This window comes from Mesoplodon mirus (assembly GCF_964341445.2).
Source record: "Mesoplodon mirus genome assembly, chromosome: 8".
NCBI classification, from domain to species: Eukaryota; Metazoa; Chordata; class Mammalia; order Artiodactyla; family Ziphiidae; genus Mesoplodon; species Mesoplodon mirus.
The window spans coordinates 57,787,171-57,801,703 of NC_138984.1; the positions used below are offsets into that span (position 1 = coordinate 57,787,171).

The 14,533-nt window shown below is 34.0% G+C and overlaps 1 protein-coding gene across 1 annotated transcript in view; it reads right to left on the reverse strand.

Annotated features, from left to right (window-relative positions):
• LRP1B (LDL receptor related protein 1B) overlaps nucleotides 1–14,533 on the reverse strand; it is a gene marked incomplete at its 3' end in the record, with an annotated part of 2,351,282 nt that overhangs the window by 164,310 nt on the left and 2,172,439 nt on the right. Inside the window, exon 90 of the mRNA XM_082630936.1 lies at nucleotides 3,050–3,166. Within this exon, the coding sequence (XP_082487062.1) occupies nucleotides 3,050–3,166 (117 nt within the window). The remainder of the gene's footprint in view (nucleotides 1–3,049; nucleotides 3,167–14,533) is intronic.

Sequence of the window (14,533 nt, forward strand, 5' to 3'; positions counted from 1 at the left end):
ATTTCCAAACCTTTGATCAGATTACAAAATTACTCCAATAACAATGCAATTTTCTTATTTTTAAGAGCAGAAATCATTGCTGAAGCAGTGTCCCTGCTGAACACTTAACAAGGGAAATGATCATCATCAGATGATGAAATGACAACGGACTAATTATCTCATGTAGATATAAAACATTAGAAAGCATATTAAACTAAAACATAGCTAACAGTTAATTGCTCCACTGCTATTCCAGCTCTTCCCATATCTATGGCCAGAATGTTTCCAATACAATTTAAAACGTTAATTCATTATATATGATTCATAAACAAAGAAGTCCAAAAGCAAATTTTAAAATATATTGCTAATATTATAAATATGTGTCAGGCACTGTGTTAGACCATGGTACATAGCCCTACTCCTTGGACTATCTCCAGATATTTAAGTAGGAACTCAGATAAATATGATAAAGAAATAAGTGAGGCAATGGAATGCAAGTGAATGTTGTGTGATAGTATGCAGGCCTGTAAAAAAAAATGCATGTTGCTATTGTATAAGGCCAATTTACTGTCTCTGGTATGTTTCACTACTTAATAAGAGCTAACAATAAATGACAAAATGTACACTAAAATGCGTATCGTTGACTAATAATATTTAGAAAACATAGTAACATTATACCACTGCCTTTTTGGGTATATTTTTGTCATCTATATATATTATAATTATATATATAAAATTATGTGATGTATATAATATAGTCATAATTACAATATAATTATGTGTATATAATTTTAATAGTTCTGTTGTAATTATATACATATTATTATAATAATTTCAATTGATAATAAGATATTGGAAATATCTTGAAAGCACTTTAATACAGCAACATTATTTTTTCTAAGGCTGACTTCTACAGGACTAGTCTCTCAGTGTTCCCTATAGATATACTGTATTTTTTCTTCTCATTCTTCAGAGACTCAGCTTCTGTCTATGTAGAACTGGCATTTTCATTGCTTAAATCTTCCCATTTTTCTGGCCTAGTCAAGATGGTATCTTCAAACACCACTCAATGATGTAGAGCCCATGATCCTTTCTCTTACATATTCTTACATGTTTAACATGTTACCCACTCTGATACTTATCCCATGTATGCCTTCTATTCTTCCATGTCACAACTATAATATGCTTCATTCTTGTTCACTGTCATCTCTCCTCTGCAAATTCATCAGTATTACTTGTCTTAGACACAAGCTTAGAGTGAGTAGAAACTAAAAGAGATACACACATAATTGGGTATTTTATACTGCAGTGCTTGATACTGCAGTCAATTCCCTTGCTTTTTCTTAAGGGCTCTGTGGCTACAATGATTTATCACTAAGTTTCCACGGAGACAAGTGAGAGGCAATGTTCCTTCTCCTTGCTTTCTTGCGTCAGAAGATGACTTTTAGGAGATGTCAGCAAAATGATATTCAGCCACTTAAGAAACCCCAGGAGACTCAGAAGTGAGCTTTCTCAACCCTTCATTCTTCTTCATTTCTCATTAAAGCAGTAACCTAACTTCTCACACAATTTAAATTACCACTTGAATAAAGGGTCTTCCAAGATGTGAGTCTCCTGTGTTGCCTTCCCACCTACCCTCTCTTGTTTTCAATATCCTTCAGTCACAGGCATTTCCTCTCAGGTATATTATTGATAACTAACACTAAATGTATCCAAAACTAAGCTAAGTAGTTATCTGGGTATTTAAGCTCTGAAATACAAATAAAATAAATTAAAAGTATATAATAATTCTTTCTTTTTTATATTTCTCCTCTATTCTTACCACCATCACTCCATTAGATTTTTATTTTAATCACTGGACAGAATCTGAAAACATGCTATATAAAAATTGTTTTTTAAATTACTGATTAAAGGAATCTAGAACACTCTAATGACTCTCTGCAATACTTTTTACCTTTCTAAAGAGTACAACCAGTTGGGAGATATCTATGTGAAGAGGGAGTAATAATAGTAATACTTTCTATATTCAAAGTATTTCATAATCATAATGATCCAGAGATTTCATAATTAATGTACCTGATACTCAAACACTAGTCAGATTAAGTTCTGAAAGTTATTCAAAACATTAGTTGACATTTTGCAAACTGAACATCCAAGTGGTTTATTAAGGTTGTGACTCTACTAATTGTATGCTTTTATATAATATATCCCCATGTTTTAATATAACAATTCCTATTTTGTCTCCTGTATCTTGGGAAATGAATGCTCTAAGTCCAATGCATAAGAGTAGACATTACTGTTATCATAAAATCCTTTTTGGAAGTAGCAGAATATAAATATTTAATCAATGGAATTTGATTATTATCTTATTTCGAACATGATTATATCACCTCTTTATTTAAACAGCAGCATAAGAAAGTGCCAGTAAGAAATACATTCAGAAATTAATGCTAGAAGATATACTATCACAATTTTACATACTGTCATGCTTCTTAGAAAATAAAATTGTTGGTTAATTAATGTCTTTTAAATTTATTACATAAAAATGCAGGAGGCAGATGATGATAATAGCTTTATTCTATTTTGAGAGAAAAGCATCCTGAATACATATGGTGTTCACCACTCCAGAGAGAATAAATGATATTTCACTGAAAGATGCTCTTGGGTGAATTTATAGTGTAAAAGGATTTGAGACAAATAAAATGAATTCCATCCATTAAAGAATGATATGTTTTGTACTGTCTCCATATCATTCAGCTCTTTGTATGAATTTGCATCAAGGGCTACCTTCATGCATACTAATGGGTTGCATTAAACCTCATGATACTTTCATACTAATTCTGATAAATGTAAGAAAATAACTCCTAGGATGAGCATTTCAATAAGTCTACCGTTTGAGATTTAGGTCAATTTATTCTGAATATTCTTGTTCAAATGTGAATATATGTATAAAAATGTGAGCTGCAGGACAGACAGGTTCAAATTCATACCTTGACTGAATTAAAAATTGCTATCCTGCTTATTGAATAGGCTGTCAAGCTTGAAACGTTCTCAGGCAAGAGTTACTTACTACAGTTTTCTTCATCTGAATTATCACTGCAGTCATTTTGGCTATCACACCACCAGTGATCTGGAATACAGTTGTTGTTTTTACACTGGAATTCATGAGGACCACAAGTCTTTTTATCTGTAATGGAAAGAACCAGAATTTGCATCATTGACTTCCACAAAGACATCCCTCACGATGTCCTCACTGCCATGCCAAATCCAGGGGACATGATATTTCCTCAGATCTCAAGTCAGTTACTAATTGAGAGCATCCCTAGGAAAAATTGAAGGCAAGTTCTGAATAAAATTTCACTGTGAGCTAATTACAAAGTAACTGATTGGACCACCCACTCAATGTCAACACAAATCAATCAGTAAAAATAAAGATCAAAATTATCCAAAACTACCTTTCTCTTTAGGACACTCCTTTCCTAAGCCACCTTCTATTTCTGATATAAAGCAGCAGCTATAAAGAAATTATTAAACTCTGGTTGTCATCTTGTCTTCCTCCCTTATAAGTTCTTACTCAAAATCTACCTGTGGTCAGCTGATCTAAACTCATAGATTGTAATAGTGTCTAATGTGTACAGACCTTGAAAATTCTTAAAGTCCCATTTCACTTGGACCTCTAAATAATCCCACTGAGTATCAGAAGATGTATTAACTAGCCATTCACTTTACAAATGACAAAACAGATACTCTTAGAAGTTTAAGAACTTGATGCATTTTCACTACTTTTTTTTTTTTTTTTTTTTGTGGTAGACGGGCCTCTCACTGTTGTGGCCTCTTCTGTTGCAGAGCACAGGCTCCGGACGTGCAGGCTCAGTGGCCACGGCTCACGGGCCCAGCCGCTCTGTGGCATGTGGGATCTTCCCGGACCGGGGCACGAACCCATGTCCCCTGCATCGGCAGGCGGACTCTCAACCACTGCGCCACCAGGGAAGCCCTTCACTACTTTTAAATGGCACAGCCAATATCAAAAAAGTGTGCTTTGACTCCTGATTTAGTGTTCTTTAAAACAAACCTAACTGTGTCCATAGGATCCAGAATCAAAATTCATGCAGTAAGAATTTATGCAGAGTTTAGGTCATATATTTTTAAATTTTCATAAGAGTAATATCCAACTGTTTATAATCTATGGCAGCACTTCTTAAACTTTAATGTGTCTACATATTAATTAGTTGGGAATTTTGCTAAAATGGAGATTGTGATTGAGTAGATCTGGAATTCTAACAAGTTCTCTAAGTGACAATATCATCCTTGGTCTATGGCACACACTGAGTACCAAGGGTCAAAAGCATCAAGATGGTATAAATTCAAATACATAAAATAATAAGAGTAACAATGTCATTGCACAATTTAGGATACATTTTTCTTTCACATACTTAGATCAACTCCTTATTCTCAGCCATGTTAGAGATGGACAGTGAAGTGTTCAACGATTCAGATTAGTAAAATAAATTAACTAAAGAAGAAGATAAGCTATTTGGTGGTGCTTGCTACTCTTTACTTCAGAATGCATCTTATAAAATTCAGATTTAAATAAGATTATGAAAACAAAAGTGATTTAGGTTTAATTATGAAAATTAAGTAATAACCATATATTGAAGATCCAGCCCACCTCTTGCTTAAGCATTTTCACAAACATGCTCACACTCAATCTTCAAAACATCCCTAAGAAGTACTATTACATGCATTTAAATAAATGAGAAAAATGAGAAAGGGTTTAACTGATTTCTCCAATTTTACAAAGGTCTTAAATGGCAAAGGAGGAATTTATATACAGATCCTGCTCAAGAAACATTTTGCATTTTGTAGAAATTCTCATGATAGACTTCAAATGCACTGTTCTACTAATAAGTGTATATTATATATAGCCTAATATATATATGCATATAGATAGATATTAATAGATAGAGAGAGAAAGAGACAGAGAGAGAATATTTCCCTGCCTCTCTTCCATCCTGCCTGCCTACCTGCCTATCTACTAATGATTACTCAGAACCTAACTTGTGTCATTGTGTTGAGTGCTGTGTTTTGTAATATATCCTTTTTGCCTGTGTTATACCTCACTTTAGGTTTAAAAATTGGTTTAAAATCTACAGAAGTTCTAATGTAGTATTATGTACATCTCAATCAAGCAATATGTTAGGATGACTGGAACTTAAATAATAAGTCTTGAAAACATGGGATTTGATACTGAACTATTTAGATGGTTATTTCATTTTGTCGATTAAAACAAACTCCTCTGAAACTACTACTCTAGGTAACATTAGTTTTATTTATTCCTTGCCATGTGTTGCTTGCATTATTTTAGAATATTGCTTAAAATTTTTAGAATAGAAGAATATAAGAAAGGGCAGTCTGGATCAGTCAAATAGACCATTTGACTTAGTATTACAACATTGTCCCCAAGCAATTCTCCATGACTACAAAAGGTTAACAATCAGTACTAAATATCAACACAGCGTGTTTTTAAGTTTTCCCCCCTAAATCCTTGTACTTTTGTCTTCTATGTTTAAACTTTTTTTCATATTTTGTGTTTCAAAGAGACCTGCACTAATTTCTTAACAAGAACAAGTTACAGTGCAATTGCTAAGGTTTCAATTTGGGGCGTGTGGAAACAGTACGTGGAAAGGTTAATTGCCTTAAGTAAGGTTACTCGAATTTTATGTCTCCAAGTTATTTAACTTTTTGATCCATGACACTGCTTATAAAAATTATAAACTATATAAACTATATAGACTTTTTCTGCATTTAAAATCTCCCTTGAGGAGAATATATATATATATATATACACACACACACACATTATATATATATACACACACACACACACACATTATATATACTTTTTTTTAGTTAGGTGTAAAACAGCAGTTCTCAAGTTGGCTTCACATTAAAATCACCTAGGGAACTTTAAAAAATCCCTTTGCTTAGTCCATATCCCACATCAATAAAATCAGACTCTCTGGGGTGGAACCCACATATCAGTATTTTTATTAAAGCAAGTTGAGTGATTCCAATGAGCAGCCAATATTGAAAATCACCGGCACCCCCAAAACTGATTGTAGAACAGAACATATATAATCCCAAATTGTAATACACGTAATTAAAATACTCACAATATGTAGAGCTTTCTATTAATTCATATTATTAAACAGCATTGCAACTATGCTTTATTTCATTTTTTGATATTATAAATTTGGAGAAAACAAATACAGTTTCAAACAAGTTTGAAAACGTGTTTTCTTTGTTTAATACATTTTCATATGAATTGTAGATACTCAAGACAAATTTGATCCTCTCAGAAAGGTGGAGTGAGGGACCACCAAAACACAAAACTATATGTAATGCATACTGCAGTACTATTGGTGCTTCTTTGTATATGCTTTGCCTATTTCTGAAAAGAAATAAAAGAATCTAGTGCTGTGAGGTCTTGCAGAGCAAGAACTAGGGAAGTGGACTGAGAGACAGGGGTGAAAGAGAGATTTAAGTTTCTCTTTATACTAAAGGGAATCCAAAGGAATCCATAAACTGCTGGAATTAATAAGTGAATTTGAGAAGGCCACAGGATACAACGTCAATGTATATATTTAGTTATACTTCTATATATTAGCAATAACAAAACATTAAACTTAAAGAAAAACTTTTACAATTGTATCAATAAAACAAATACCTAGAAATAAAACTAGTGAAATTTGTGTAAGACCTTCATACTGAAAACTATAAAAATTGCTGAGAGAAAGTGAATAATGTCCAAGAAAATGCAGTGATGTATCGTGCTCATGGATTAGAAAACTCAAATTGCTATAATTTTCTCTAAATGAATATATAGAATTAATGAAACCCCTATAAAAATTCCAGCAAGTTATTTTTGAGGGAATAGGTTATCCTAGTCTAATTACTTTTAAGAAATAGATTATTCTAAAATTATATTGAAATGCAAAGGATCTAGAACAATCAACTAATATTGAAAAACGAACAAAGTTAGAGTATTTACAGTACCTGATTTCCAGTTACTATAAAGTTATAGTAATCATGAGAGTAGAGTATTAAGCAAAATGAAACCAGAAATATAAGACTACACATATAGTCAACTGATTTGAACAAAGGCTCCAAATCAGCTTAATGGGGAAAGGAAAGTCTTTTTAAGCAACTACTACTGAAACAAGTGGCTATCTATATGAAAAAGGTAAATTTCAACCTATCATACCTATACACAAAAATTAATCTGAGATGATCATAAATGTAATATAAAGCTTCTAGAATATCGGAAGATATTTTCATAATCTTGGAGTAGGCGAAGATTTCTTAGATAGAACACACAAAATAATAATAAGAGAAAAATTGGTATATCGAACTTAACCTAAATTAATTTTTTTTATTCTTTAAAAGACATCATTGAGAAAATGAATTGGCAAATTTTTCTTCACATTCAAAAGTGAAATATTGGAAATATGGAGTTTCTGTTGCTCTTGCTAATGTTCTTTTGTAATCATCACTATCTATCTTCCAGTTCAGGAAACATGATGATTACAGACAGTTCCGTAACATGCAATGACTTTTGTTATAAAAAAAGTGAGTAATATAGTCACAGAAACACTGGGGCAAAAAGAACTATGAGAAGTTGAGCTTCCATCATGGTATTCCCTTGTTTCCTTGTGTTCCAGATGATAACGCTGTAGAGTCAGAAGTATGGTGTTAGAAGTGCAGTTAGAACTGGAGCACCTTCTTTTGTAGAAAAGCTTGTCTCATCTTGGGGCAGGATAACCATCTGTTAACTATCAAAGCATAACTTCTCTCTGTAGATGTCATTATGTTCTTTCTTTAAATCAACCTTATAGTTTTTAATCTCTCACTCTAAATCCCCCTCCATGTCTCTGTTAGCATCATATGGAAATGAATACCTATATATGCTGCTCACAAATATTCTAAACCTCGTTGACTGGTTATGAATTCAGGAACAGTGATGATACAAGGAAATATATTCTCTTCCTTACATTCTATAGTAGGTAGGATTTATTGGCACATACTTTTGGGCTGAAATGAACATAATAGATATAAAACATTATTATTGACTTTTTTTGTCCTTTTGAAACTACTATATCCACCGCTGGTGAAGCTGTTATTCATGGGCTATTGCCTCCTCTGTCACAGGGGAGGACCATATGACCCAAGGTGGCCTCATCCCCTAGACCACAGTTGGTCCACAACAGTCATGTTACTGATGTTTACAAAAATATTTTACAGCTTAAACCTGATAGATGATTATTCTTCCTTAGCATTAAAGAGGTATGGAGGAGGGCAGTGCAGAGATTGTATGGTGGCTAGATAATGTCCTAAGGAACACAGATTTCTATCATTCTGCTCCACCATCCATCCTAACTAATGGCTACCATTTTTCAGTCACTTCATGGCCCAAGATGACTACTAGTGCTTGAGTCATCACCTTGCAGGCCTGAAGGAGTAAGGGCAGAAAGGCAAAAGAAGAAGCCTTTTTACTTTAAGAAAACTCCCTTAAAGTATTCTTCCTGGAAGTTCCACATAATACTTCTGCTTACATTTCAATGGTCAGAACTTAGTCACGTGACAATATCTAGCTTCAAGGGGAGATGGGAAATGTGATGACATTCTGAATAGCAATGTGTCAACAAAAGACTTAGGGCTCTGTTTCTAAGGGGAAAGTGAAAAAATGGGTATACTGATAGGCAATTTAGGAGTCTCTGTCAATACGTAAACAAGACCAACTGAAGCAATTTGAGGTGATTTCCATGGCTACTGAAAGAGAGAACATTTCTTTCCTTTCAAGATTGCAAGTATTATAACCTCAAGTTGCCATGTGTCATTTAAAAACCATGTAGAGAGTACCCATCTCAGAAGCCAACATAAGGAATAGTTTAGAACTGGAGAAAAAGAAGATAAGGCTCTTGTGACTCTATGTGAATACTTGGATCCAAATTGTGCCTGAAGTCAATTCCATCCACTCCTTGGAATCGAGGCAGAAAATTTATTTTCCCACTGGTTTGTGTTGAATTTCTTTTGTTTACAGACCAGAGTCCTAACTAATGCAAATACCATACTATATTTTGCTTAGAAATAGTATGGACTCTTAATATTAATATTTTTTTCTGTATGTGCTATTTTACATAATTCCCAAGCTATTTCATTGGTTTATAATTACCTGGGAAAATCAGTCTTTTTCAACAAGAAGTCTCAAAATCAGTCTCTATTTAAAAGTGATTTGTAAACTCAGGTTTCCATGAAAATGGGAGATGGTACACCTTTTTGTGAGCACATTCTCTACATGACAAGCATGATTACAGCATTTAGTGATATTGATTTTCTGGAAAACTGCAGGTTGCCTTGCATTGTAAAGTGTCTGGTGGATCTGAAAATTAATTTCATGTTACTTCTCATCAATCAGGGTAATATTCCTCAATGAGCACTTACATGCACAACCTGTTCTTCTAGGGGAAGTGGCAATAATATGTGGATGCACCAACAGTTGAGAATAACAATGCCAGCTGCAGCATGTCCCCATGGGATTCTCTTACTTCTGTTTTGCTTTTGAATTATTAATTTTAAAAAAAAGTTTTACATTATTCTTCCAGGTAGAGAAGAGAAAGGCTTATAAAGTAAAACAAATTAACAATGACATGCTTTCTTTATAAAGAGATGAATCTATAATAAGCTAGCTCTCTAGAAGCTCCAATAATGACATTTTAAAAATTGCATGTCAATACAATGTAATTTTCAGCAGAAATTTTTTGAATTCACATTATGCAGTTTCAGAGAGTGTCATATTACATCCTGTAATGCCATATATCGCATTTGACAAGAATTTGTGGTTTTTTTTTCTTATTTAGAAATTTGTATTATAATGCTATGGGTGTGAAGTGAGGGGAAGTAGTTATTATCCCATCTTTTGTCAACACCCTCTGTACGTCATCTGCCAGACCCCTACAGTTCCATTCATCATTCTCTTTTCAACAGTCTGTAGTCATGACAGATTGTATGGTAATATTGTACAAACAAATTTACACTTGTGATTCACAGATGAGGAGGAACCCAAATCTCCATAATACGAAGGTATGAGTAGGGTATTTCTCTTCAGTTATTCCTGAGTCTTGGTTAGAGATTCTGGTAGTCACGGTCTAACAATTCTACTTACGCTCCCTCTTCCAGCTTAAGAGAAAAACAAAATAAGCCTCTTCCTGCATTTTTCTAAATAATGATTCTATGTTTTATTTTAAAAGCAAACTAAAAGCAATTTGAGGCAATTGAAAAGTAAGTCTACCAAAATATTTTTTAATATACAGTGGATTACATTTGTCTATTTGGTCTGACCCTATTGATTCAGAGTCCACAGACAATTGCTCAGTTTTGAATAGACAACAACAGACCCTGATTTGGTTGGGGCAATGAGGCAAACACAGTAGAAAGAAGCAGAGCATTAAAGGCAGAACTCGATTTGAATCTTAATTATGGTTCTTACTCGTGTGCAACCTAGGGTAGTAATTATTTGTCTTCTTTGTGCCTCAATTTCCTGAAGGCTAAAAACTGAAGGAAAATACATAGAGCATTGAAAGGAAACCTGGCTTCATAAGTAGTAACTAGTGACAAGTAATAGTAACATACTTTGGAAAGTGCTTAATGAATTTAGTTAGAAATGTCAGAAAAATGTGTTAATGAATTTGTAGTAAACTATTCAAATATTTACTGTTTTTTTTCTTTTTTAACACTTCTATTTGGTGGTTTGCATTTGATATCATTTATTACCTTAATACTTTGAAAAGTCAAGGCCCAAATACACACACATACACTTATATATATACACATATACACAGAGTACTTCAATCACTTCATCACTTATTCAATATGCTCTCAGTTTTTCAGGATTTTGATATTGTCGAATTTTCTCACTATAATACTTTTAATTTGTGTATAAATTCATGGAGAATTGGACTAAAATATAAATATTTTTACTTTTCTTGTATTGATATAGTACTTTTAGTATTTCTAGTATTGAGTGGCATAATTATTTCTTCTGCATACAACTTTTTTTTAAAGTTTTTATTGGTGTATAATTGATTTACAATGGTTAGTTTCTGCTGTATAACAAGGTGAATCAGTTACACATATACATATATCCCCATATCTCTTTCCTCTTGCATCTCACTCCCTCCCACCTTCACTATCCCACCCTTCCAGCTGGTCACAAAGCACCAAGCTGATCTCCCTGTGCTATGCGACTGTTTCCCACTAGCTATCTATTTTACCTTTGGTAGTGTTTATATGTCCATATATACACTACCACTCTCTCATTTTGTCCCAACTTACCCTTCCCCCTCCCCTTGTCCTCAAGCCCATTCTCTAGTAGGTCTGCATCTTTATTCCCGTCTTGCCCCTAGGTTCTTCATGACCTTTTGTTTTGTTTTCAGATTCCACATATATGCTTTAGCATACAGTACTTGTTTTTTCTTTCTGACTTACTTCATTCTGTATGACAGACTCTAGGTCCATCCACCTCATTACAAATAACTCAATTTCATTTCTTTTTATGGCTGAGTAATATTCCATTGTCTATATGTGTCACATTTTCTTTATCCATTCATCTGTCAATGAACACTTAGGTTGCTTCCATGTCCTGGTTATTGTAAATAGAGATGCAATGAACATTGTGGTACATGACTCTTTCTGAATAATGGTTTTCTCAGGGTATATGCCCAGTAGTGGCATTGCTTGGTCAGATGGTAGTTCTATTTTTAGCTTTTTAAGGAAACTCCACACTGTTCTCCATAGTGGCTGTATCAATTTACATTCCCACCAACACTGCAAGAGGGTTCCCTTTTCTCCACACCCTCTCCAGCATTTATAGTTTCCAGATTTTTTGATGATGGCCATTCTGACTGGTGTGAGATGATATCTCATTGTAGTTTTGATTTGCATTTCTCTAATGATTAGTGATGCTGAGCATTCTTTCATGTGTTTGTTGGCAATCTGTATATCTTCTCTGGAGAAATATCTATTTAGGTATTCTGCCATTTTTGGATTGGGTTGTTTGTTTTTTTGATATTGAGCTTCATGAGTTGCTTGTAAATTTTGGAGATTAATCCTTTGTCACTTTCTTCATTTGCAAATATTTTCTCCCATTCTGAGGGTTGTCTTTTCCTCTTATGTTTTCCTTTGATGTGCAAAAGCTTTTAAGTTTCATTAGGTCCCATTTGCTTATTTTTGTTTTTATTTCCATTCTCTAGGAGGTGGGTCAAAAAGGATCTTGCTGTGATTTATGTCATTGAGTGTTCTGCCTATGTTTTCCTCTAAGAGTTTTATAGTGTCTGGCCTTACATTTAGGTCTTTAATCCATTTTGAGTTTATTTTTATGTATGGTGTTAGAGTGTTCTAATTTCATTATTTTACATGTAGCTGTCCAGTTTTCCCAGCACCACTTATTGAAGAGGCTGTCTTTTCTCCATTGTATATTCTTGCCTCCTTTATCAAAGATAAGTTGACCATATGTGCGAGGGTTTATCTCTGGGCTTTCTATCCTGTTCCATTGATCTATATTTCTGGTTTTGTGCCAGTACCATACTGTCTTAATTACTGTAACTTTGTAGTATAGTCTGAAGTCAGGGAGCATGATTCCTCCAGCTCCATTTTTCTTTGTCAAGATTGCTTTGGCTATTCGGGGTCTTTTGTGTTTCCATACAAATTGTGAAATTCTTTGTTCTAGTTCTGTGAAAAATGCCAGTGGTAGTTTGATAGGGATCGCACTGAATCTGTAGATTGCTTTGAGTAGTAGAGTCATTTTCACGATGTTGATTCTTCCAATCCAAGAACATGGTATATCTCTCCATCTGTTTGTATCATCTTTAATTTCTTTCATCAGTGTCTTATAATTTTCTGCATACAGGTCTTTTGTCTCCTTAGGTAGGTTTATTCCTAGGTATCAAATTCAATGATTAGCTCCAGTAGTTTTCTGGTAGCATCTTTAGGATTCTCTATGTATAGTATCATGTCATCTGCGAACAGTGACAGCTTTACTTCTTCTTTTCCAATTTGGATTCCTGTTATTTCTTTTTCTTCTCTGATTGCTGTGGCTAAAAGTTCCAAAAATATGTTGAACAGGAGTGGTGAGTGTGGGCAACCTTGTCTTGTTCCTGACCTTAGTGGAAATGGTTTGTTTTTCACCATTGAGGACAATGTTGGCTGTGGGTCTGTGATATATGGCCTTTATTATGTTGAGGTAAGTTCCCTCTGTGCCTACTTTCTGGAGGGTTTTTATCATAAATAGGTATTGAATTTTGTCAAAAGCTTTCTCTGCATCTATTGAGATGATCATATGGATCTTCTCCTTCAATTTGTTAATATGGTTTATCACATTGATTGCGTATATTGAAGTCTTGCATTCCTGGGATAAACCCCACTTGATCATGGTGTATGATCCTCTTAATGTGTTGTTGGATTCTATTTGCTAGTATTTTGTTGAGGATTTTTGCATCTATGTTCATCAGTGATATCGGCCTGTAGTTTTCTTTTTTTGTGACATCTTTGTCTGGTTTTGGTATCAGGGTGATGGTGGCTTAGTAGAATGATTTTGGGAGTGTTCCTCTCTCTGCTATATTTTGGAAGAGTTTGAGAAGGATAGGTGTTAGCTCTTCTCTAAAAGTTTGATAGAATTCGCCTGTGAAGCCATCTGGTCCTGGGCTTTTGTTAGTTGGAAGGTTTTTAATCACAAATTCAATTTCAGTGCTTGTGATTGGTCTGTTCATATTTTCTATTTCTTCCTGGTTCAGTCTCACAAGGTTGTGCTTTTCTAAGAATTTGTCCATTTTCTCCAGGTTGTCCATTTTATTGGCATACAGTTGCTCGTAGTAATCTCTCATGATCCCTTGTATTTATGCAGTGTCAGTTGTTACTTCCGCTTTTTCATTTCTAATTCTCCTGATTTGAGTCTTCTCCCTTTTTTTCTTGATGAGTCTGGCTAATGGTTTATCAATTTTGTTTACTTCTCAAAGACCCAGGTTTTAGTTTCATTGATCTTTACAATCATTTCCTTCATTTCTTTTTCATTTATTTCTGATATGCTCTTTATGATTCCTTTCCTTCTGCTACCTTTGGGGTTTTTTCATTCTTCTTTCTCTAATTGCTTTAGATGTAAGGTTACGTTGTTTATTTGAGATGTTTCTTGTTTCTTAAGGTAGGATTGTATTGCTATAAACTTCCCTCGTAGACCTGCTTTTGCTGCATCCCATAGGTTTTTGGGTCATCGTGTTTTGTCATTTGTTTCTAGGTACTTTTTGATTCCCTCTTTGATTTCTTCAGTGATCTCTTGGTGTATTGTTTAGCCTCCATGTGTTTGCATTTTTTCCTGTAATTGATATCTAGTCTCATAGCGTTTTGGTCAGAACAGATACTTGATATGATTTCAATTTTCTTAAATTTACCAAGGCTTGATTAGTGCCTCAAGATATGATCTATCCTGGAGAATGTTCCATGAGCA